The sequence below is a fragment of the Taeniopygia guttata genome, chromosome 1, assembly GCF_048771995.1.
Source record: "Taeniopygia guttata chromosome 1, bTaeGut7.mat, whole genome shotgun sequence".
NCBI classification, from domain to species: Eukaryota; Metazoa; Chordata; class Aves; order Passeriformes; family Estrildidae; genus Taeniopygia; species Taeniopygia guttata.
Window position 1 is genome coordinate 19,263,132 of NC_133024.1, and position 25,452 is coordinate 19,288,583.

Sequence of the window (25,452 nt, forward strand, 5' to 3'; positions counted from 1 at the left end):
TCACTGACACCACCGCAGGGATTGCTCGCTGCCCACAGCTCCATCCCGCCCGCAGCCTGTCCCTCTGCCTTGTGTCCCCAGCAGCGCTGTGACACAGCCGGGCCACCAGCCCCTTTGTGTGTCCCCAGCGCTGCGACAGGACGGTCCTTTCCGGTCCTGGGAAAACAGAAGTCTCTGACACCCATAAGCCAAGGGGAAGCTGGTGTCTTTCCTCTCCTGTGCCCCTCTGCTCTGGGGGTGTCAGGGGAGGACGGAAGACCCACATCCCACAAAGGGCATTTTTGAAACCGGGGTGAGGCAGCTCTGTGGCCACCTCAGAAACATGGGGCTCTCTAGAGGTACAGCGTAGCACAGTCTGGGCAGGGATTGCTCAGGGAGGGATGCCAGTGACCACGTCCAAAAAATTGTAGAATGACTGAATTGTTCACATTAGGAAAGCCCTCTGATACCTTCCAGTCCAACCTTTCCCCCAGCCCTGCAAAGGCCACCACTGTCCCATGTCCCCAAGTGCCCCATCCACACAGGTTTCAGTCCCTCCAGGGATGGGGACTCAACCACTGCCCTGGGCAGCTGGGCTGGACAGCCTTTTTGGAGAAGGAATTTTCACAATATCCAACCTGAACCTCCTCTGCTGCAGCTTGTTCCATGGGAGAAGAGATCAACCCCATGCAGGTTCCTCTGTTCCTGCTCACCAAAGGGTCTCTCCTGGCCATGGAGCAACCAGCAGCATCCACCCTCCTCCTGGGCGTGTCAGAGGAGTTCTGTGTGTAAGGTGCTCAGCTGGGTTGTGCCCAGGAGCTCTGTCTGTGTCTGGGCTTAGTGCCCATGGTCCCAGGACAGCCTGTATGGGCTCAGCTTCCTGTAGATACATGAAGGAAGCCTCACCTGGACCAGGCAACGCAGAATTCATGCTGCTTTCCTCCCAGCCTTCCCTGTGACCCCACCGGGGCAGCTTCACTCCAAATGCCTCCCCACTTCTGATAAATGAGCACAAATTGGCCCTTGGTTCAGCTCCAGTTAGATCACACCAGGGCCAGCTAATTAGACTGACAAGTGAGGGGTCAGGCTCTGCCCAAGGACAGGCAGCATCCTCCCTGCCCACACACAGCCACATCCATGCAGGTGGCCATGGGGCAAGGAAGTGGCTCAGCCCCTCTCGCTTCACCTCACACCATGGGCAGCCTCCCTAATGCTCAAAGCCTCACAGGGCTTTTCTCCTGGATAAATTCGGGCAGCTCAGCCCCGTCACGTGGCTCTGGTGAGCAGTGCCAGCTCAGGGCCCAAGCCCCGAGCTCTAAGCAGACCACAAGCAAATGGGAAGGGGTGATCCCCTATGGACGAGCAAAGCATCTGGGGGATTTCTCTGCATCCCAACCTTGAGGATGTTGCCCGAGTGAGTGCAATGAAACCAGACCCCACCAGGATCCCCGAGCCTTAACACAGACCCTACAGAGAAAGGAGAACCAGCACAGGAAGCTGAATCAAGAAGACTTTTAATCAGATTTGTCAGACAGAGTTGGATCTCCAAATAAATAGATTTATCAAAACAGAATAAAACAAGAATCCAGGGATAAATATATGTACCAAAACAACCTGAAAATCCCCCAAAGCTGTTTCCAGACAGGGGGAAGGTGATGCTGCTGCACACCGTCCTCCCCATGCTGCAGAAATGATCCTGTTTGCCCTTTGGGAGATGCCCCTCCTGTGAATACAGCTTGGTAGATACTATATAGGATACATATAAATATATAGCACAATAAATGCTGAGCAGCGACCTTAGTGCAGCATTCAGGGTCTCAGACTCTGCCAACAGGTGGGTCCTCCCAAAGCCTACATTTTCAAGTGACCTGCAAAGAGGGAAAAGAATCATCCCAGCTGGAAGACAAGAGATTTTTCAAAAACACCCCTTGGCTGGCATTCAGTCAAAGAAACCCCTTTGCAGCTCCCAGGGGATCCAAGGAAAGAAGGAGGGATGATTTTTCTTTCTTTGCAGGTCATCTTTCTACCATCAGCTGCTAAGAAGCACGGTCATGTTCCCCTTTGCTTCATTCCTGATGCTCCTCAGGGATGCTGGGGTGCCTGGGATGGATCCCACCTCTTCTTGTCACAGCAGGTCCCACCCCTCCACCATCTCTCCCTCCTCCCTCTGCTCATGCAACATCTTTGGGACAGTGGGAGGTGATGGCTCTCCTGCTGGAGAGAGGCACCTACACGGCTGTGGCTTCGATGCCAACGGATTGGGATCATTCTCTGGAGTTGCTGGAATTTCCACTAGTGTAACCTGTACTGCAGTGCCAGTCTATTTAATAATGCAGCTCTGGAGTTCATATAAATGTGTATGTGTGTCTGTGTGTAGACAAATCAATAGTTAGGGAAAAGTTCTTTGCTTTACAAGGTCTTTGTTTCCTTCTCTGGGCTTTCTGTCATCCTCAGCTCCGACGTGTGGGCTCGGAAGATGTTCCAGTGACCTGGACAAGCAAAGACAGACACACATGAGCAACAGGAAAGCACAGGAGCAGGACAGCACAGCAGCATCCTTGGCACCGGAGGACCCACACGGAGCTTGCTGTTGGACAGGGGTGCCCACAGTGCTGGCCACACTCAGAACAGCTCATCAGTGATCCCAGACACAGGTACAATGGTCCTGCAATTAAAACGGGGCTTGGAGGGGCTCTCACCCTCACAATACAATAATGGCACAATCAATGCTTTTTGTGGAAAACACTTCCACTTTTCTTTTCTGAAAAAAAAAAGGGACTCACACTGAAACAGGGATAAGCCTCCCTCTCCACCTCTTTAAAGGGTGCTCTGATGTGGTGTTAGGTCCATGTCCTCACTGGCATGTCTTGGATTTGGGCTGACTTTCTGCCTCTTAGGGGAAGAGGCATTCTGCTTCTGTCTCAACCTCAGAAAGCAAAAATTTCAGTTTCATGGGCACTGGACAGGTATGGGTCTCTCCTCCCTTCTGTCAGCCCTATTTTGTCAACCCACCCCCCCCCCCCCCCCCCCATTTATATTAATTTTTCTGTTGCTGCCTCAGCCTTGGGTCCCCCTCTGGTAGGGGAAATTCCTGCTGCAGAAGAAGAGGGAAGGAATCCTTCTGAATCCCCCAAGGAGCTGCAGACTCCCAGCAAATCAAATGTGGAGCTGTGAAATCTCCCCCTCCCCAAACCAGGACAAAGTGTCCCAGTCCCTTTCCTTGCTCCCCAAAAGAATCTCAAGATATGCAGGAGGTTGCTGGAGGTGCTTTCCCTCCAAGTGTTCTCTTCCCTCAGTGCAAACCCAGCAAGGATTATGCAGCCCCAATGTCATCACCCCAGGGGTGGAGGGAATATTTTCTAGCTGAATGAATCTTCTGCTGTGAAGAAATCATGGGTCAGAGCTTTCCTAGAACTTGCAGGCACGGCAGTGGGATGTTTTCACAACAGGGTTATTTGTCAGGGGAACCTGAAGCAAGAAGAAGGAGGCACGTGCCAGAGACTCCAGCAGGGTGTGAAGCCCAGCCTGGGAGCAGAGACTGGATGATCCCCCAGGGTTTGGTCAAAAGATGCTGTCTCAAATGGACTGGGGGTGAAAACAAGCCTCAGCATGCCCGGGGCACTGGGAGTGCTGATGTGACCTGGGCAGCAGCACTGTTCCCAGTGACCCCATAATTCACAGGTGCTGGACACTACGGGCATGGCTCTGAGCTGAGCCTATCCCACTAAACTGCAGCTCAGCCAGGCCAGGAGGCAGCCAGCAGGGAGCAGCCAGGCAGCTTCTCTCAGTACAGGCACTCCCAGCGTGTGCACCGGCATTCCTGCTCTTTGTCATGCTTACGCACATCCCGGAATATCCAGAATGATTTTAAAACATATTTCAACAGTTTCATTTTTTGCTAATCCCTTGCACCATTTTTTTCCTTCCCCCATGCTCCCAGGAGCACCAGATGGATTAACATATAAAAATCAAACAGTTTTACGGGCTCTGGAGAGACAAAACCTCTGCATTTCACAAGAGCACATCCACTTTTAGAAAGCTGGCTGCCCTTTCCAATACCATAAAGTGAAAATGTGGCTGTTAACCAGGAGTGTTGCGTAGGGTGTGAAGACAGGTCAGCCCCAACCCAGCTACACTTGCACAAGTGCTGTCCCCATGGTTCAGCTCCCCACGCCGTGCTGGGATTTACACAGCCTTTTGGAATGGCTGGAGCAGAGGAGGAAATCAGGAGTTTGGGGCAGGGAGTGCTGGAGGAGTGAGGAAAGGGGATTTTTCTCTCCCTACCTTCGTTTGTCCTAGTGATGAGCCTGAAGTTTTGTGCCTCTTGCTTGAATTCTTGTTTGCTGATCTTCTTGGTCTGGATCAGATGGAATATTCCTGCAGAAGGGGACACAGGGCATCAGATTCTGCAATGCCCAATTCGAGCCTCACACAAGTTTGGATTATCTGTCCTCTCCTGACACTGTCTGTCCCAGAGTCCTGGTTTGGTGCAGGACCTGCTGCCAGAGCCTGGTGGGAGCTGGGAATGAATCCAGGGCTGGCCAAGGCCAGGAGACATCTCATTTAAGTATCAGATTAGATTTTACGAGGAATTTCTTTCCCGTGAGGGTGGTGAGGCCCTGGCACAGGTTGCCCAGAGAAGCTGTGGCTGCCACACAAGTGGGGAAGTGTTCAAGTCCAGGATGAAGCAAACTGGGATAGTGGAAGGTGTCCTGTCCACAGCAGGGGTGTGGAACAGGGAAGGCTTGAAGCTCCCTTCCAACCCAAACCTTGCCAAGATTCTAAGGTTCTATGAAAACAGTCACTGCTTAAATCAGGATGTTTCACCATGAAGCAGGTGAAAGCAATAGGATTTTGTTGCTCCAGAAAGCATCTTGCCCTGCAGGAGTTCCAGTCTCCCCTAAAAGCACAAAAGAAATAAAGGTGAGAAGAAGGGGATGCTGGAATCTCTGTCCCCTCTCCCTACTCTCAAATACCTCTGTTCCTCAACTGCAGAGACCCCTCCATGCTCAGATGATCTCCTTCCCTAGAAGCAGCCAGGGACCAAAGTTTTCTATCTCCTCATCAGCAGCGCTGAAATTGCTCCAGGACAGGAAAGAACACAAGTGACCTCAGCAGAGATTGATATTTCTGCCCCTGCCAGCATTGGCCCCTTAGTGGAGATGCCTGACTCAGATGTTTGACCCATGCAAACTAGAACCTGCTTTTAGCAATGCAAGTGATCTTCCTGTGGGATTAGGGGTTGTGGTATTCCTGTTCTCCTGCAAGGCCTGACAAACCAGGCAGGTATGCCTGGAATATCCTTCCCCACTTCTCACTCAGGCTCCCGGAACATCCAGCCTCTTGCTGCCAGCAGATGTGAGAGGCAACATGGTCCCCCTTATTTGGTTAAGAGACTTTCCCTGATTCCCAGCAACAATTACACTTAAAAAGAGTATGTAATGAGGGGGAACTGCCTCACAGTCCATATAAATGAGATGTTATCAACTGTGGAAAATTAGTACAGGAAGTCAAAGGCAGAGAGAGAAGTGGATGGATATTTGGAGTATTATTTAGTCTTTTCAGTGGTGTGGGTAAAGAAGTCCTACCAGTAACAAAGAAGATACTGGATGGAGATAATAAAACTGTTATTGACGCAAGAAAGGCACAAGTGTTCAATAAATTCTTCTGGTCTATAATTAGAAAGGAGCAGGAGGGTGTGCTTACAGTCCCCAGGGCTGATGAAGCACTTTCCAGCACATTAGTAACCAAGAGGACATTTTAAACAAGAGCTACAAGAGATAAACATCTTTTAATCAACTGACCTAGATAATGCTCCCCAATAGCTCTCAGAGAGCTGGCTGAGACCTTTGGCCCCCTGGGAGGGTCATTCCCGACGTGCCAGGAGCTGGGGAGCAGCAGAGGAACAGAGGCTGTGCCCCAGCAAGAATCGAGATAGTACAAGCTAAGGACAGTCCACCAGTGGAGAGGAGTATGGAGGGAGCTGTCACAGGGCAGTGCCATTTCCTGGCACAGGCAGGAGAATTCCTGGTAGTGTTTGGGATGAGATGGAGCGAGCTGCTGGGGCTGTCGGGCACATACCACCATTCTTGGTGCTTTAAAGGGGATTTGCAAGAAAGATGGCAATGAACTTCGTAGCAGGGCCTGCAGTGAGAGGACAACAGGTCCAAAACATCAGAAAGTCAATTTTCAAAACTCCTGGTGATGTTCAGACCCCTAAAAAGATGAGGAAGCCTGCACCGCAACTCTTCTGGAGGCCAGCTGTGTGCCAGCAGCCACCTGGGTAAGACTTTTGGCTGGGAGTTGGTGCTGATTTCTCCTCCCAACTCCTGCTTTGTGGAGGAAACCATCCTGGCCCAGGAATAGATGAGGCCATGTAGGTATCATAAGCCCACACAAAGGCAGATGGACGAGGTCCAGGTGTGACTTGCAGCCTCTTTACTCCACACACGCTGCTCTGTTGGTAGAGTGATGGCCGTGGAGAGGTGGAATCCATATGTGAGTGAGCTCATGCTCTTTCACAATAACAACACTTCACTCTGCCAAGCAAAAGAGCTGCGTTGGCCTCGAGGACAAGGGCCTCCCCTGTCTCTGGCTGGCAGGGCTCAGGAGCTCCATGCAGACGCGAAGCTTTTGGCTTTGGAAGGTGCCGAGGAGGTTTGGGTGCCGCCCTGTGCCAAGGAGCGAGGGGAGGAAGCAGCAGGGCCCAGACAGTGCAGGCTCAGAGCTGTCCTCAGCCACAAGGTGCCATTGTGAGGGACGCTCCGCTGAGGAGGGGCAGCACGGGCAGGGGGGCACCGCACAGGAGGGAGGATGGCAGGGCCAGGAAGGAAACATGTTGGCAACCAGGGCTCCATCTCTGGAGTTGATTTCTCAGGTGCTGTCCCAGTGTGCCCAGTCTCAGCAGCTGGCTGAGGTCTCCCTAGGGAGTGATGTGAAACATGGACATACCAGGAGACCAGGATGGCTACACCTGTCCAGCAGACACAGGCCAAGGATTTCTGTGTCCAAAGAAAAGGTACAACCAACCTGAAGCGCTCAAGTTCTTTGGGGTAGAATATGTCCAGTGGAAACTCAGGAATGGGGTGCTGGGATGCTGCCCTGGGCCACAGAGAAAGAGAGCACAAATATCTGCGGGACCAGCTGTCCCTGGACTCCTCTTTTCCATGGGGACAAAGCTAAAGGTGTGGGGAAAGAACAAGAGATTGGAGACATTTGGCAGCGTATTTGCTGTGCTTTGACCTCTGGAGCACACACCAACAGAAGCATCCAAATCCATCCGAAAAGTGGGCTGGGGACCATTCATCCCCCGTGTATGCACCTTTGCAGCAGCTTTCAAGCTGTAGGTGGACTGGGGTGTAAAAAAACAGTGAAAGCAAAACCACAGAGTCACCAAAACAATTCTTTTGTTTGTTTTCCATGTGCATTTGGAATGAGAGCAGGCAGATTTGCAGGAGCAACCCCCAGGCCCTTGTCTTGGTTGCTCTTGTGCTGTGCCTCCAGATGGTGTTGCAGCTTATGGTGAGTTTAGTGGGGCCAAAAGTGTTTTCCAGCCCCATGTCTGCATGGAATGCAGGAAAAGAGTGTGAAATGGGGGAGTCAGAAAAGCCAGCCTGCTGTCAGCAGGTTTTGATTCACCATGCAAGGGGTGGACCACCTCAAGAAAACCCAGAAAAATTGAACAAAGCTTGGAAAGCATCAGGTCTCCACACACACCTTCTGCTCCCCTGGCTTCTTTCATCATGGTGCTCACCTTTAATCAGCTTCCAGTTGTAGATTTCTACCTCTTCTGCCAGCTCCTTCTCGATGGCCATGGTCCTGAGGATCTCCTTAGATGCCTCCGAGCGTGGCGGCACAAACGTGTACACGAGGACACGGCTGGGGCTCTTGCCACACTGGGGAGTGGCGATCTCATCCGTGGGTTTGACTCTGGTTTCTGAGCAAAAACAGGGACAGAGTTCATTAAACGGGCAGGAAGGAACATCTCAGCACCCAGGTCACAGAAAAGGTATCTCGTTTGCTTTGGTGCCACGTGGCACAGTCCCATCTGTTCCCTGAACTGAGCCCCAGCTCCAGGACCAGCAGCAAAGGAGAGGTTAATAAAGGAGCTGTGGACCTCTTCATTCTCTCTACGTCTTTCATTCCCCCTGATCCCAGCAGCCTCTGTGCCATCAGGGATGGGGAAGGGGGATTTTTCCATCTGCATCCCCCATACTGTCTGCAGCAACCTTGATACCACCATGGCCACAAAGTACAGGCTGGATTCCCCACTTCCCATCTCGCTCCTGCTGCGGGAGGAACACCAAGGGAGCAAAGGGATGAGCCCACAGCAGGGGAGCCTGGGCTTCCTGGGCAGTGTGCCTGGCTCAGCACCACAGGTGGGCTCAGCATCAGCCCAAGCACCCTCCCCACATGGGGTGTCACCACAAGGACATGCACACTGGGTCACTGGGTCCTATGTGACTTTTTCAGCATTCTTGCTAAAGAAGAGCTGCTAATTTTTCCCGGTTTTTTTTTTTTTTTTTGTTTGTTTGTTTTGTTTTTTTTTTTTTTTTATGTATTTGGAGTAATTAAGAATGCCCCGTGGTTTTGGAAGGAGATTTATTGCCTTTGGTTGTGGTCCTTGGAATGCAGAGGAGCCCATCTCTACTGAATTTAGCCTTGTTCTCCCAGTCAGTTTGGATGCTGAAGCTTTTCACACTACTCGAAAGAAAGTTTGGCTATAAATAGATGCCTGGGGTTTATTTTAGTAAGACAGTTATTTTAGGCCTGATTCTGCTCTCCCCCAGGCTTTTTGGGGTGGTCCTGAGCTCTCCTCTCTGAGAGGGAATGGAAATCCCAGTTTAAAGGGAAGCAAAGGAAGCTTTTCAGCAGCCAGAGGACAGGCTCAGCTCTGCAGTTCAGCGTGAGGCAGAGGAGGATGAGCACATGTCCCACTGCGGGGTCAGGGAGCAGGGAAACCTCTGCCCCAGAGCCTTCACCTTCACCTGGTTCCAGGGAATTCACAGAAGTGTGGAGCTGTTAAAGCTGGAAAAGCCCTTTGAGATTATGGAGTCCGTGGTTAAAGCCCCACCTTCACAGCAGGAAAGGAACCCCTGCAATTCAACAGGAATTTAACAGCCAAAGAGCTTCTCACCCCCACAGCATCTGGGAGGAACAGCAGGGACACAGAGGTCATGGTCCCCAGCTCTGCCCACAGCAGTGTTCCCCCCATCCACACAACACATCCCAGCAATTCCTGGGGCCGGGGGTCACTTTGGCAAAGTCACTTAGCATTCCTAAGTTACTGGGAAAAAAGGAGGAAGATAAGGGCAGTCCCAGAAAGCACCTGGAAAAGGAACCTGGGAAAGCCTCCACACAGTGAAGGAAAGGGCAAGGATGTAACTTGGCTGAGCAATGTTTGTGTGTGTGTGTGTGATCACCATCTATGAGAACTGGAAGGCAGGAACAAAATAATTTTGGCTGCATCAGGGTGTTTAATTGGACATAAAATGAAGTCTGAACAGCAGACAACCGATCCAAGCAGGGAAAGTTGTCGGATTTAAACCAGACAGACCCACTAGAGTGGGAATGCAAGACTGGAAGGGCTCTGCTCAGTTATCACATCCCATTCCCACCAGGCACCACATCATAATTCCTGCTCATAAACATATCAAAAACCCTATTAAAAAAAGCTGAGCTTCTGCCCTTCGCTCCCCTGGGGAGGCCATCCCAGAACCTCTCCACTCAGGGGAAAATCTCAGCTCAAATGACTTTGCAGCCATTCCAAAACATGGCAGTGCCCTTTGCTTGTTCTCCTGGGTGAGACCACTCCACAGAAACCCCTGTAAGATGCGGATCAGAGGGGATCACAGACAACCTGCTGCCCCTGCAGCCAGGCTCAAAGACACTCAGGTACCTTTAGCCTCCCTGGGCAGGCAGCGTGTGGTCCATCAGCTGAATATCTCCTGATAAATGCCAGTACAGAGAGAGGTATCATCCACAAAACATTCTCCAGTGGGAACAGGAGGAGCTGTCACACCCTGCCACATCTTTGCCAGGTCTGTGGCTTAAGGCAAACAGCTTTCCAAAGACCAGAGAGCTGAGAAACCCAAAGTACACTGAACAGAAAAGGAAAAGAGGTCTTCTCCACATTGAATCGCAAAATCACTGAATTTGGAAAAGACTTTTGAGATCATCAAGTCCGACTGTTCCCCCAGTGTTGCCAAGGCACCACCGGACCATGTCCCCAAGTGTCATAGAGCTTTTAAATCTCTCTGGGGATGGGGACTCACCACCGCCCTGGGCAGCTGTTCCAGGGCTGGACAACCTTTTGGGGAAGAAATTGTCTGTAACATCCAATCCAAGCATCCCCTGGCCCAGCCTGAGGCTGTTTCCTCTCCTGCCCTCCTGTCAAGAGTTTTGCAGAGCCACAAGGTCTCCCCTGAGCCTCCTTTTTTCCAGGCTGAGCCCCTTTCCAGATCACTCAGCCTCTCCTGGGGCTCCAGCCCCTTTCCATGTCCCAGCTTCAGTCCAGTTCTACCTGGACCACCCTAAAACCTGTGTGTTCAACCTCCCCTTCCAGAGATGGGGGGGTTCCAATTCCAACAAACCATGAGCACCACAGACAACCCCTCTCCTGGGAAGTGTCCTCGCTCCTGCCTTCACACCTACACCTCAGCTGGCACAATTTAACCCTCTGGTTTTTGTGCCACCTGGAGGTTTGGAGAACAGACTCTGTGTCCTCTCCCCTGAAAGCACCTTCCATCCAAGCACTCTAAGCATGTCCTGCCTCAGGCATCTTTCTCCAGACTTCATCCTCCTGACAGATGGAACCTTGTGAGGGTCTTGGGGATCTTCCTTACCTTGGGAAAGTCCTGCTGCCCACCAAGACAAGCCAACCCTTCCATAAGTGCTTGCCCTGCTGAACTTGTCTGGTGTGAATTCTAGCCACCAGCAATCTGAATCCCTACACCTCTGTCAGCGTGAGGCTTTAAGCCAAGCTTGAGGAAGGAACTGGAAGGCAGCTGCAGGAGCAGGCTGGATCCCACCTACCTGGGCATATTTTACAGCATTTCCCGTCTACTTTTTCTGGATATTCACACGGATACTCCTTAGGGCACTTGACCTTCTGGCAGTCCTGGACGCCATCCCTGCAGGTGCAGAGGATGCAGGGCAGGAGGCCGTAGAGCCGGAAGACAGGGTGCCACACTTCCCCGTGAGAGTAGGTCTTCCCATTGTAAACACAAGCTGCAGCAGGGAGAGAAAAGAGCTGCTGGTGGACATAAATCCTGCTCCTCTTTGTCAGCCCAAGGCTCAGTGGCATCACTGCCTTTCAGTGCCTCAGGCGCGGCTGGTCCTGCTGTGTGGAGGAGCAAGGTCCTCTGGCAGCAGCAGGCACGGGACACCACGGCCACCACTCCCAGAAGGTGCCACGGGACACAGGGAGCAGCGCCAGGAGATGGCTCTGCTGGGCTTGACCACCCTGGTGGGGCAGAGGCAAGTGTGGGCCAGACCTCATCTGGGTCCCAACCTCTGGGAGCCCCGGGTCCCTCCCAGGCTGTCGCAGGAATGAAGCACAGTGAAGAGTGCCACCTGCTGACTCCTCCACGGAAATTTCTGGGGGTCCCAAAATTTCCTCCAGGCCTTCACGCCCAAGGACTGGAAAGAGCCCTTCTGAAGGCACGGTGGTGGGAGAGCAGCCAGGAGGAGAAAGGACCTGTTATTCCCCTCTTTGGATCAAGGGGCTTGGCTCCTCATCTTACTTTCCTACTCTCTCCTCCAGGAGGAACACCTGGGACAGTTCTGGGTCAGACCCAGCCCTTGCACAAGGAGAAATATCCTGTCTTTCTGTGCTGGAAGGCCCATGTGGAATCTTCCAGCTGAGCTCCTTCCTTCCCAAGTCCCAGATCTCCAAAACATTCCAAAGACCAGTCTTCTTCCAACCCATTTTGGAGAGTGGTGGGTTTGTGCAGTCAGGAGACTGTGGGCATGAGGACTGAGATACCTGGCTGTGGAAGAGCGGGGAGAAGGACTTGCTGGTGGAAACCGGCTGCTGAATGAGATTCTCTGAAGAATTCCAAGCTCTGGAGAAGTCACTTTAAGTCACATACAGACTGCCTGACCTCTCCATCCCTTACCTTTCTTGTGCTTCTCTTTCAAGACGATCTTCACAGTGGTGCCACCTGTTCCCTTGGGTTTGAAGTTTCTGGGAATTAACTCCAAGGAAGAGCTGAGAACCGTGGACACGGTGGCTCTGGGTGGCTTCCTCCCCACCACCTCTCCCAAGCACTGGTCTTGTGAGTGTCTCTGAGAGCAGACAGAGAAGAGAGGGGATTCAGACTCCATCAGCAGAGTGGTTCTCATTCCAGAGCATGCTGGAAAAAGCCAAGCAGTGTCCTGCACACCTTCCCTCAGGAGTGGAAGGGGCGGAGACCACAGAGGTAAGCAATGGCCCACAAGCCATATAAATCACAGAAATATGAAGGTTGGAAAATTCCTCTGAGATCATGGAGCCCAACTATTCCCTCAGCCCAGCCAAGGCCACTGTTATCCCGTGTCCCCAGGCGCCACATCCACACATCTTTTAAATCCCTCAGGGGATGGGAATGCCAGGCAGCTGTGCCAGGGCTGAACAAGGTTTTGGGGAAGAAACTTCTCTAATATCCACCCTGAGCCTCCTCTGGGCCAGCCTGAGGCCATTCCCTCTCCTCCTGTCCCTGTTCCTGGGAGCAGAGCCCGATCCTCTGACAACTACTGTCAGGAGTTGTGCAGAGCCACAAGGTGCCCCCTAAGCCTCCTTTTCTCCAGTCTGAGCATCTTTCCAGCTCCCTCAGCCTTTCCTGGTGCTTCAGACCCTTCCCCATCTTGCTGTTGCCATCACCCAAGGGGTACTGAGCAGTTGGTGCCAGTGCCCCAGACTGGTGTCCTCCTCACATGGATCACCCTCACTGGGACACCTTTCTCTACCCAAACTCAACCCAATGCCCTCAGAGAAGTGTGTGAGGTCCTGCATCCCTAAAACACACAGGGAAATAGGCTGGCCTTTCCTAGATGGGAAAATGAGGACTAGCGTCTGTGTGGCTCAGACAGGATCAGAAAGGTGAGGATGGGCCATATCCTGCTCTCTCACCTGCTAGGCACCAGGGGAGTCATGGCATGGGGGCTGCCAGCCAGCAAAACTGAAATGCCAGGAACATCCCAGGCTTCCAAGAGCAGAGTGCTGGGACACGACACGCAGCACAAAGGGTCCCCTGTGTCTATTTTGGAGGTTTTATAGGTAGTGGAGCAGTATGGAAAAGTGCAGAGCCAGGAGCTAAGTGACCAAATCCCACAGACCTGGCATGGGTTGCCCAGCTCTGAAATGTCGCCATGAAGGAACCCTTGGCAGCAAAGGAGTAATTTTTTCCTTGCTGGGGCTGCTGATACAAAGCCTGGGGAAGGCAGAGTGGTGGCCAGCCCCAGCACTGCCCTCCTGGTGGGAGGCAGGACACCTGGATGCCCACAGGGAGAGGGGGCACCTTCTCCTGAAGGAAAAACCCTCCTAAGAGAGATTTGGACACCTGGCTCTATGGGCAAGGATCAGGCCTGGCTGCTGATCACCTCTGGGTCTGCTCTGACAACGTCCTTTGGCTGTTTGACCTGGCAGACACTGGCCAACAAGGAGGAGGAGTGTCCCAGATTTCCAGTTCCTGCAGGTCTTTTGCTCTTCCAAGGATGCCATAGAATCACAGAATCGGAATCACTTAGGTTGGGAAAATTCTCTAAGGTTATCGAGTGCAAGCCTTCACCTGACACTGCCAGGTCCCCCACTAAGCCATGTCCCCAGGATGCTGCCAAGGGAGAGAAGAGTCTTTCCCTCATGGCCTGAGGTCTCACCTAGGCTGATATCTCCCAGCTAGAGTCAATCCCATGGCACGATTCACCTGCAAATCAGGTGTCTGTGGTTCTGCTGTGCAAGGATCTGAGTGTCCTAGAGCTGTTCTCTTTGCAGAGGACAATGTGCAAGGGCATTCTGTGAGGTGTTCAGGGGGCTGTGCTAGAAGCAAGAAGTGGCGTTTTAAAATGAAAAAGTCACGTACAACACCTCTGTTTAACTGCAGGGGTTCCTCTTCTGTGGACTTCTCAAAGGAGTCATCTGCAAGGGAAAAACACTGTCCTGGAAGATGCTGCGGGGCTGAAGGGAGGTTTGCTCTCTGTGGATGTAAGCAGCTCTCCTCCATGTTCTGGTCTAGCCAGGAGTCTGGAGAGACAGGAGCTTTGCACGTGCAATTCATATTATCCAAGGAAAACCCAAGCCCTCAGCTTTCATTTCCTAATGCAACCAAAAGATAACAAGTGGCCTGATTTACAGCCCAATCTTCCAAAATCCTGCTAAAGTGGCTTGAAATGGCTCCTGCTGACAGGTGGCAACCAGCCCTCAGTCCCAGCCTCATTACCTTTGCAGATCGGGCAGCAGGAATCCGGCGCACTGAAGGGAGAGGAGCACAGCAGCTCGGGGCAGGTCACCAAGCCGCAGTAAATCTGGCCTTCCTAGGGGAGCAGAAGGAAAAACCACATTGTCAGCATTATTAAGAGCCGTATGTCTCCCATTTAGGTCCCTTCCAACCCGAACCATTCCAGGATTTTCTGAGTCCAGGATCAGAATACCACCAATCATCCAGCACCTGCTGACAGCTGAAGTCTGTCCCTGCTGCACCATCCATCCTGCAGGGCACAGCAGGGCTGTGTCCTCTCCTGGCACAGCCTTTCCATGGACAGTACACTGTTCTTCCTCAAAAAGGGCAGGCAGTGCCTCCCTCTCAGGCATCACTAGTGCTGTCAGGCCTGAAACAGCCACCACATGCCCCTCAGCTCTGCAGAACAACCCCCAAGAAGGTTTTCCCTGACATCTGCCAGGAAAAGGACCCAGAGGAGATGGGTGGAAATGGGAAGCATGACCTTGAGCCCAGATTGAGGTCCACACCAAAGCTCTGCCCTCCCTCTCTCTTGGTTAATTCCACAATACCAGAGCCAAGCACACCCAGGTGCAGGGATAGACCTGAGTGGATAGTTTGGAAAATATCTTTCCTGTAGATGATTCAAGCTGAAAACCACAGGTTGAGGCCAGCCTCGACCTTGGTGCATCCCAGTGCCACCTCAATCAGTGGATTTGCACCAGTTTGTTGCAGGAATAAGTTTTTGCTACTTTGCCAAAGGGTAAAAAAGGATGTTCAGCAGCCAGACCTCAACAGTAAGGTCACCTTCTCCATGCACCAATTTTCTCTGGGATATCCACAAGCTCCCAGTCAAGTCAACCAAGACCGAGAGCTCAGCCAAGGATATCCTCAGAAAACCAAAGCATAGCTGCTTCTTCTCCTATCAGGAAGGCAAACGGCTGCGCGAGGAACACAAGGAGGATGAGGGAAGTTTGGTGGGTGACAGGATCTGGCAGAGGTCACTGCATACCAAACCCTGCTCTGCACTTGGGGAGTCCAGACCTGCCTCTCCCTTCCTTTCCCTTCTGCCAGCAGCTCGCAGCCATGACCTGCCCGAGGCAGGGAACAACCAGTGCCCTAAAAGCAGGATTTATCCCCCAGGCTCTGCTCTTGGGGCAGTTTTCAAAGAGGGTTAGACCAGCTGTTCACACAGCTGTTCTAGCAGCTGACCACATCAGATTCCCCCACTGCAGGCTCCAAAGCCAGCCCTTTATTTTCCCCTTTGTATCCGAGGCATTACCCTGACAAAAACACAGAGCCCCTGAGAGGAGCTCCCCGGGCTCCTGGGGACAGTGGCAGATGAGCACATGCAGTGGGGTTAGAGGGCTCCTTCCCAGTGTTTCCCACCGCCCGCTGGGGTCCCTAAGAGAGGAACCAGCCTCCTCAAAAGCTGCATCACTTCCATGTGTCAGTTATTCCTCTTGTCACCCAGCTCCGAGGTGGGTGCCTGCACCAGAGGCTCAGAGTAGCTCTTCCAGTAGCACAGATCCTTCCTTGTCCAGCATCAATTGATGTAACCCCTGTGTGTGTGTGTGTGTGTGTGTGTGTGTGTGTGTGTGTGTGTGTGGTGTGCGCGCGCTCTTGGCGTGACACAGGGAGGTGCTTTGGGCTCTTTTGCCCCTTCTTTTATTTCCCGGCCAAACTCAAAGCACAGAGTGCTGGAGGCCAGCCCCATGCGAGGGCGGTAAGGGTGGGGGAGAGCCCAGGCCCAGGTGCTGGGGTGGTGGCTTACGGAGCAGCTGCATTGCACACACTGGCTGGGCTGGCGGCCGGGGAAGAGCTCGCTGCTGCTGAACATCTCGCCCTGCTGGAATGTCGTCCCATTGTACTGGCACAACTTGGTGGGGGCACGGAGGCCGGATGGGGAGTGAGGCTCTGGGAAAGAGGATGAGAGAGGAGCGGGATGAGAGCCTGGCCCCAGTGCAGCGCTGATGCACCACCAGCCCACCCCAAGATGACCAGCAGTCACTTCACACTCTGAAGTGCTGCGTGGCTGGTCAGCAATGAAGTGTCCAAAAGCTGTTGGAGGACGGGGCTGCCCCAACTGCCCTGAGCTCAGCACAGAGGGAAGACCTGGAAGTCTGACCTCAACAAAATTCTTGCGTTTTTCCCTCCCATGGCTGTAGCGATTGCCAGATTCAGATGGAGTCAGGTAAAAAGCGCTTGTCTCATGGGTAATTAGAAAAAAATGAAAATTAATTCGTTTTTTCCATATCTTTTTTTCCTAATATCTCAAATCACGAATGGTTTCTGACTAGCTCTGCCAGCATTCAGGTAGGGAAAGTTTTAGAACTAAATCTTGATGTAATCTGTGGGGTGAGAATGAACATAATGAGGCAAAATGAGGCAATCAGTAGTGGTAAGGTAGAAAAAGTTTTGGGGCTAAAACTTGAGATAGTCTCCAGTGCAGAGAAGGAAGTTGAAAAAAAACCATAAATTTTTTTAAATCCAAGACACTTAGCTGGCAAATGATCAGAACAAATTGCCAACTTCTTTTTTTTTTTTTTTTGCCCCTGAAGTGTAAACTGATGCTTTATCCCTACAAAGCTCTTGGGATGGGGAGGGGGGAGAAGGTGGTCTGGCAGCCTTTTCCATCAAAACAAGATTTTTGGAGGGAAAAAGCAGCCGGAGCTCCGTGACCAGGGCCAGAGCCGGCATCACAGCGCTGCCACAGGTGGCAGCAGTGGAGGCACTGCCCTGTAGGACCGTGGCCACCTTGTCACCCCAGCCCTGAGGAATGTCCACCTACCAGGACACCGCGGGCAGCACTGCTGAGGCTCGGTGACAGGGCTGGCACATGGCAGAGCTGGGCACTGGATCCGGTAGCATCTGATGTTGGTGCTCTGGGGAGAGAGAGACGTGGTTTTTTTAGTCCACAGGGAACATTCAGTTCATGGTCCACCCCTGCAGGATGATGAACACACTATCACAACAAACTGTGCTGCCTGTAACTCACCAGGATGGCTCCAGCCCTGGCTCAAACTCAGCCTTGGACTCTCATCAGCAAAGGCCACCCATCATCCTACAGTAGCCCTCAGCCACCTCCACCCACTGCCCACCAGGGCTACAGAGGCAGAACCATGGAATCACAGAATGATTCAGCTGTGAAGGAACTTTTAAGATCTTGTTCCACCTCCTGTCATCAGCAGGGACACTTTCCACTATCCCAGCTTGCTCCAACCTGGCCTCGAACACCCCCAGGAATCCAGGGGCAGCCACAGCTTCTCTGGGCACTCTGTGCCAGGGCCTCTCCACACTCACAGGGAACAATTCCTTGTGAACATATTCATCTAAACTTCCTCTCTTCTAGTTTAGAACCCTTCCCCTGGCCTATCATTATCTGCGTGCCCAGGAAATAACTCCTCTGGTCAAATGAGACAACGGGACCGATCTGCTTCAAAGGTGACCAGCGAAGCCCCAGTGCAGCAGCAGCAGCTGCAGCATCATTAACATCATTAGCATCCTTATCTGCATCGTTATCAGCAGGTCCCTGCCAGCCCGCGCCCTGGGACGTGCCTCGGAGCAGCTGCAGCGGATGCAGTACATCAGCCCCTGGGGCTCCAGGTACGGGTGCCAGCTCTCCCCCGGGCTGTACTTCTTGCCGTTGAAGTCGCAGAACGCCTCCGGCCCTGCAAATAACCCGGAGAAGCCAGGCGAGAAAAGGGACTGCTTCCTGGGAGGGCTCTCTGTGATGAGAGCAAGGACAGCCTTCACGATGTTCCCCACATCCCACCCACTAAACCCAGATTTTGTTCCCCCTGGTTATACTCTTTTTTGCATGTATTCTTTACACTGGGACCCCACCCGACCCGAGTGGCAACTCCTCTGAGCAAACTGGACTCCCTTTGCAAGAAAGGAACAGAATGGGTGGTTTTGAGGCAGAAAATAGAGTTTTCACTCTAAAACAGAGATGGAAGATGGACAGGTCATTTCAGGGTGATGCTACGGGATGGAGTTTCCCCCAGTGAGATCAGAAAGGTTGGGAGTGGCGACAGAGATGGAAGACCCTGAATTTAGGGGACATTTTCACTGTTACCACCACCCCTCCCCCCAAAAAAAAAAAAAAAAAAGGGCTGGGATTAAAAAAAATAATAACAACAACAAAAAAATCATGGAATCATGGATGAAAACACATTCTGGGGGAAAACCTTTTGCTCCCCCTAAGAGCTTCAGTTCATTCTCTCGAGGATGGACAAGCAGGACTGGGCTGCTTGTGCCATCCCACTGGGTCTCAGCCCTTTGGCTTCACCTGGCTTGATGCAGCACTGCTCTGACTCCAGTGAGCTCCAAACCCAGCAGGATCTGCAGGAACCTGGACCCTGTAACAGCCAGGGTGTTGCCTCCACTGTCCCATGGAGCAGGCAGACGGTCACCCCAGGACCCAAGCTCTTTCTAAGCACACACCTGTCTGTGGGTGATTTTTGTGGTTTATATGCTCACAGCCCCTCTAGAAACTGAAGGTGGTTTTAAAGATTATGTCATCGAGGGAATTTGGTAGTTTGGGTGATTGAGTTGCTTGAAGGCAGTGGAGACATTTACGGTTCCTGAAGCATTTATGGGTCTTTTAAAACCTTGCAGCACCCTGGGGATACAGGAGAGGGGGAGGGCTGTTTTCCAAGGCATGGTGCCCACCACACAGTGCATGAATTCAGGTGAGCCAGCAGGTGCTGACCCTGCCAGGCTGTTGGGAGGGCTCCTTAATGGATAGCAGAGGGTCCCCAGAATTATTTCAGTGGCTCTCACTCCGCCCTAAGATGCTAAGAGCCATCCCACACTCCACTCTGTCACCCGGGACACAGCAGGGGCTTGGAGGGCCCAGCTGGTGCTGTCCCACCTTGCCGAAGCTGGAGATGCCACCTGCTTAATGGATTTCTCCAATCAACCAGAAAAAATTCATCCAAATATGCTGGGGTGGGCTGCAGTCCCTCCTGAGCTCATGACCACCCTCAGGATGAACTCCAGTGATGCTCTTCCAAGGCCAGACCTTCTAGTCAGCAGGAAAGGTAGCCCTGTTGGTCCACAAAGATCTTCATAGGTCTCTTCCAGTTCAAGCCCTGCCAGCATATTTGAGAGTCTCTTCTGATGTATTTAAGCACTTGATTCTCCAAGCTGTACCCCACTCACAGCGGCATGGGGCCACCGCTGCATCTGCAGATGTGGAGACTTGCAATAGCTTTGGCGTGGGTGTTACCAGAGGGACAGGCAGCAGTATTTTCCTTCCTTTTCCCTGATAAGGGCTTCAGATTGCCTCCATAGCTCTTGAGAGTCAGCAACTTCCAGTTCCTGGCCATGAAGGTCATGAGTTTACAGCAAACCACACAGAACTGGTGAGCATGTGGCTTGAAAACAAACATAAAACCAAAACTACCCAAAAAAAAAAAATCATAGTTTTGCAAAAGGGTGAGAAAATGACTTCATCTCTCCCTGCTTGCAGCATCCTCATGAATTATGCTGAGGGTGAAGAAATTGAGTTGCCTTGGTGTGACGCGGCCCTGCTCAGCTCTCAGGCTACCATGCCAGTTGGCTGCTTCCTTCAAACATTTAATCACAAGTGGAGCCCTGGTTTGGGTCCAGCCTTCGAAAGCAGCCTGATTCATGTCTGCAAAGGGCCTGCTGGTAAAATTAAAGCTGACTGGCAGTGCTGGGCAACAGGAGACACTTGCTGGCGTCTCAGTAGTGCTATGTTTTTGGCAAGAGGTGCCGGCGTGCTTGGGCAAGAGCAAGATGGAGATGGATGGATGGATGGATGGATGGATGGATGGATGGATGGATGGATGGATGGATGGATACATGGATGGATGAGGCTTAAAAGCTGGAGGCTCTGGACCATTTTTTCCCCATGCCAGGCTAATAATTTCATGTTCAGAGGTCAAACTTTGGACATCATCCTAGTTTACTTGGAGTGAAAAGCCATTTGTGGCATGAATTTCTCCCATGCTGATCAGCAAGGTGATCTTACTTATTGCACCTCCAGCAGCAGCGCACTTAGAAAAGTCACGTGGGTTTACTTCTCACTGGATCTAGAGCAGGTCAAAAATTGTGGGGTGGCATCTTGTTGGTGGCTGGTGTCTGAAGCTGGTGTCTGAGGCACATCCTAAGGAAACATTCCCTTCTTGTGGTGTGAGAGATGCAGCCCAGGAAGGGTTTCTCCACACCATTCAGTTTGTCACCATGAGCTGGTGTCTCTGAACCACTTTATGAAGATGCTGTTTGGAGCTTCTGCCACAGCCTCTGGTGAGGTTTCTATTTCCTGGTAGCTGGAAAGCTTCCCACAATGCCTATCCTAAATCTTTAATGTCCTTTCCCACCCAAGCCACAGGGGGTTCTGTGATTCTGCCTCTGTGAGTGTTCTGAGCAATTTGATGGCTCAATAAGAGGTCGTGGGGTCTTGCTCATCTCCCCTCACTCCTCTTCTCCTATTTCATCCCGAGGCTGAGGGGGGAAGGGTGGTCCTGAATCCCCAGATGACACCTTTGGAGTTGTCCCTGGAGCAGGGCATGTCTGAGCTGAGCTCTCAGCTTTTCTGGAGGTCACACACCTACCAGCCAGTGCTGTGCTGGGCTTGAGGGAAGGAGCTCATGCAAACCTGTTTTTAAGAGCAGCCATAAATAAAGTGTAAAGAGCACTGTCTGGTACACAGAGTCCAGGCACTCCTGTGACAGCCTTATATTTATGAAGGTCTTAAAATGCAACTTAGCTGAGAAGGGACTGGTTAAAACACATGGGGCCCTTGACATGTGGCATCCTAAAGGCTTCGCTCACATCTACATCAATTCCTGCACACTTGCCTCGCTCAGCTCTGAGCTGGAAATATCTTCTTGGGGTTTTGGGAGTCTGGAGAGCTCTGTGGCTCTGAAATGCAGCCTCATGAAGCATCTCTGAGTTCTCCAGAGTGGAGAAGCCAAGCAGACAGGGTCCTGTTTCCCACACTCCTTCCCAAGGGAATGCTCCGTTTCGTAAAGCAGGGTGTGCAGCCTCTCCCTTACCATGGCCATGGTAGCACTCGCTTTCCATCATGGTCCTTCCCATCTGGAGCACCCTTCATCCCTGCTGGACCCAAACTTGTAGGACAGAAAGATCCCAGGAACCCCCTTGTCTCCAGCAACCACGTTAAAAAGAAATGAAACTGCAGCTTCCAAGCTCCTGGGGAAAACCACTGCCCCATGCTCTGCAGAGATGCTGGTGTTTAGATGCCTCCAGCCAAAACATTGTTGCATTCAACCGTTGCCCCTGAATTACTCAGAATGCAGCACATTCGTCCCAGTAACCTGTGCATCTGATATTTCTCTTCAGCTAGAGAGCAAATCCCCTAAAATAGCCTGTTTCTGTGGGCAAATTCTTCTTTTCTGACTTGCCTTCAAGCCCGAGCATTTCTGCTTCTCACCTATTTTTAGCCACGACACTGTAGGTCCCTTGGCTGATGAGCCTGCTCGTAACTAATTTATTCCTGTCTTCACTCTCCCTGAACACCCAGCTCTGAGAAAAGTGTGAGCCTGCAGAGGGGGCCGGTGGAGAGAAGACCACAATTTGATGATGACTCTGTCACCCAAACCAGCCTGCCCTTGACCTTGGGGCAAGTACTGGCCGAGCCCTCCACGTGGTGTGATAGGCCCTGCAGCAAAGCTGAAGCGTTTCAGAGCTGGAAAGCTGGAAAGCATTTCAATGACCCTGGACCTCCCTGCTCCAGCCCTGCTTCAATCCCACAGTCACCAGCTCTTCATCAGCATTTTAGTCCTGTAAACGGGCCCCAGCACTTCCCCCCAAATCAGACAAGCCCTTACTGCCCCAATCCAGCATAGTTTATGCCCAGCTTACAGGCTGTTGCGACCTGCAAAGAGCAAACACCTCACTTAATACCTGTTTCACCTTCTGGACGTGGCTCCATCCTCTTCCCAGCCCTACCACGGCAGCCTGGTAGGGGCAGGGAGTCAGACCCACACCCCTCATTCAAGAAACAGATGCTGTGGGCTTTGGATGAGCCCAGGGAAGGGAAAGGAGCTGCATCCACCTGGAGTTTACTCTCCAGGGCTTTGCACAGCCCCATCCATCCACCCCCTTTTCCCCCCAGCACACCCCACAGTCGGGATGAGCAATCCAGTGCTCATGTTTTGGGTCCACACTCCAGCAGGATGATTTTTTGAGTGCCTAATGCACTGCTGGCAGCAGGCGAGTTGTAAATCACCCTGACAAAGCCACCGGCAGACTCCGCTGGGATTCCAGGAGATTAAAGGGCAGAATAAATGTAGGGGCACAATAGGTCCTGCTCCAGTTTACTCTGAGCTCTGATGGCTCTGCGATGTTGCCCAGCACCCACTGGCATGGTCCCAGTGCTTTTCCCAAGCCAAGCCCACCCCCTGGCCCAAATTAACATGTCCAGCACCTTCCAAGCTCCTGAGCAGCTCTGGCCAAATCCTTCAAGCCTTTCTATGGGAAGTGCCAAACCTCCCTTCTTTATCCCAAACCTTCTCTGCCTCAGTCAGCCCACTGGGAGCAAAAGTGGGAGAGACTCAGGGATGGACATGGACATGGACGAGGGATGGACATGGAGGAAAGCCTCCAGCTTTGTTTGGGGTGGGGGAGGCGTTGTCCCTGTCCCCGTCCACCCTCGGGGGGGAGATGCACTCGTGCAGGGTGGGATCTATGCAGAGGAAGGTCTGTCAGACAACCTCCTGCTCTGTGGCATTTCTACCCCATGGAAGGGGGTCCCGGACCTTCCTCCCGCCCCTGCCAACCCCCGGAGCCCCCCAGCCCCATCACCAGCGCGCAGAGCAGTGCTCGGTGCTATAGAGCCCCGCAAAGCAGGCGGGGACAGCAGCAGACAGAGGGGGACACAGCCATGTCCCCAGCAGCGCGGGACAGCAAACCTGGCCGGTGGCATGTTCCGGGACATCCCAGCCGCCGAGGTCCAACACCTGCCGTGGCACCTCCTTGTGCCCTCAGCCATGCCCGCCAAGCACCCGCGCAAACTCCTGGGGACGCCGGTGCCGGGGAAACTGAGGCACGGGGGGAAGCAGCGCAGCCGGGACAAGAGCGGGTAAAACTTACGAGCCCGGGCTCGGCTCTCGGCGGCGAAGAGGAGCAGGAGGCACCGGAGGAAGAAGGCGAGGGGACCCACCCCGGGAAGCATCGCAACCTGGTGCTGGTGCCCTGGGGCTTCGGTCCCGGTGCCCGGGGCGCGCTGCCCGCTGTCCCGGTGACGTCTCGGGGTCTGCGCTGAGGGCTTCGCTCCCGCTGCTGGTGCCCGGCGGGACCGCGGTCTCGATCCCGAGGTCGGGCGCCTCGGAGCACAGTGCGGTGCCCGGGGCTGCCGGAGCCCGGCGATGTCGGTGCCCGGAGCCGCCGCTGCCCGGGGATGTCGGTGCCCGGGGATGACAGTGCCCGGAGGTGCCGGAGCTGGGGCTGTGAGTGCCCGGGGATGCCGGTGCCGGAAGCGCTCCGGTGCCGCTGTCAGGGCTGTCGGTGCCCGGCGGTGCCTGTGCCCGGGGCTGTGGGTGCCCGGCCGTCGCGGTGCCCGTGCCGGCGGTGTCGGTGCCCGGGGATGCCGATGCCGGTGCCCGGCGGGGCTCGTCTCGCTTCGATCAAAGACGCCTCCTTTAGGGAGAGTCGAGGAGTTGTTTGTTGGTATTAAAGGCGGAGATCGAAGCGGGAGGGGGAAACCACAGGGTGGGTACTTTATAATTTTTTTAAATTATTGTTATATTCCCACTTTTTTTGGGGGGGGGTGTTTTAGGAAATTCCTCGGCGGCGGGAGGGAGGAGGGAGGGCGGGCGGAGAGGTGGTGCGGGAGCCGCAGGGTTAACCCCTGCAGCCCTGCAGCCTGGCCGGGACTCTGCCGGGTTGGACCTCGCCCTGGGGGCTACGAGCCAAGAGGTGACATTAATGGGGAACATCAGCGCCCCAAACAAATGCCACCTGGACACCCGGCTCTCCCCACCAGCTGCTTGGCATTCCCTCCGCTTCATAAAGCTCTTTAAATTCCCAGTGTAGCCCCTGCCTTCAGGAGCCCCTTGGTCCCAACCCACAGTTCCAACCCTCCCCCACCACCCCAGCAGTGTGGGGAGCAGTGCTCCCACCCAGCTCTGCATGACGGGCATGAAACACCATCATTGGAAAAGCACTGGTCATGCCATCATCCCTGGAGAAGCCACCTGGCCTCCAAACAACGTTGCTGCTGTTCCTGCTGCTTCCCAGGTCCTGCACAAAGTGGTCTAGCTCGGGCTGCCAGCCCTTCCCTGCCTGTCTGTGGGGCTCAGTTTTCTGCTCTCCGAGATCCTCATGGAGAAGCTGGGCAGCACCGGATGCTCCCTGAGCAGCTGTGTCCCCACTTCCCATGGCCAGAATAAGCCAGGGCCACCAGTTTGTGATGGAGGTGAATTTCTGCAGCTTCCTTAGACCAGATTTTGTGTGGTTCTTCACCTGCTCCTCCTGTTCCACCTTCACAACTCAGGGGTGCTCAGAGCAAGACGCTTCATTAGCACACAGGTTTTAATGCAGCAATAAACACCTTCATGTTCCACCCCTGGGAAGGCTTGGATGGAGCTCCCAGACTTTGCAGGGTTACTGAGCTTCTTCTTGGCAAATGCCTTCATGTCTACAGCTCTCTCTTCCCATTATCTCCTTCGGCTTTCTCACACCACTGGCCAGGAAGGAACTGTCATCACCTGTGATCCCTTTGGTGACAGGAGATCCCCTCCATCAGCCAAGCTGTTCATTTTGTTCTCTTAATTCAAGCTCAGGATTGGGCTTTCCGGGGTGTGAGATATTTGTGCCTGCTGCCATCCCACACTGAGAGTGGCCCCAAGCCACTGGTCTGCCACGGTGTGCCCAGACCCCTTATCCTGGTCTCACCAACCACATTTCTTGCAGAGATGAAAGAAATCAAGGGCAATTTCTGCAGAAAAAACATATTATTTCTATCCATCTCCTAATTTTGCCTCTCTACCCCAGGTGCCAACATGCCCTTGTACCAAACCATCCTTGCAGGTGCCTGTTCCTGGAGCTGGATATGAGGGAAATC

At 53.1% G+C, this 25,452-nt stretch overlaps 1 protein-coding gene across 1 annotated transcript; it reads right to left on the reverse strand.

Moving 5' to 3' along the window:
* Positions 1-1,477: 1,477 nt before the first annotated feature.
* On the reverse strand, positions 1,478-24,139 carry CHRDL2 (chordin like 2). The gene is made up of 11 exons (XM_002187578.7): positions 23,481-24,139; positions 17,952-18,064; positions 17,185-17,278; positions 16,168-16,310; positions 14,397-14,490; positions 14,040-14,095; positions 12,099-12,267; positions 11,014-11,208; positions 7,733-7,915; positions 4,264-4,356; positions 1,478-2,468 (listed from the first exon to the last, which is right to left on the reverse strand). Exons 1-11 carry the CDS (start codon positions 23,560-23,562, stop codon positions 2,389-2,391), a joined length of 1,302 nt encoding a protein of 433 aa, XP_002187614.3. The 5' UTR covers positions 23,563-24,139; the 3' UTR covers positions 1,478-2,388.
* Positions 24,140-25,452: the final 1,313 nt, after the last annotated feature.

What these genes read in the sequence shown, in the direction of transcription:
- CHRDL2 (XM_002187578.7), bottom strand. Translation starts at nt 23,562, where the DNA reads ATGCTTCCCGGGGTGGGTCCCCTCGCCTTCTTCCTCCGGTGCCTCCTG. An exon ending in TGCAGTTAAACAGAGGTGTT is followed by an intron (nt 12,268 to 14,039) that starts GTACGTGACTTT and finishes GTCTGCTCTCAG; the next exon opens with AGACACTCACAAGACCAGTG. An exon ending in ATGCTGTAAAATATGCCCAG is followed by an intron (nt 7,916 to 11,013) that starts GTAGGTGGGATC and finishes GTTTTTGCTCAG; the next exon opens with AAACCAGAGTCAAACCCACG.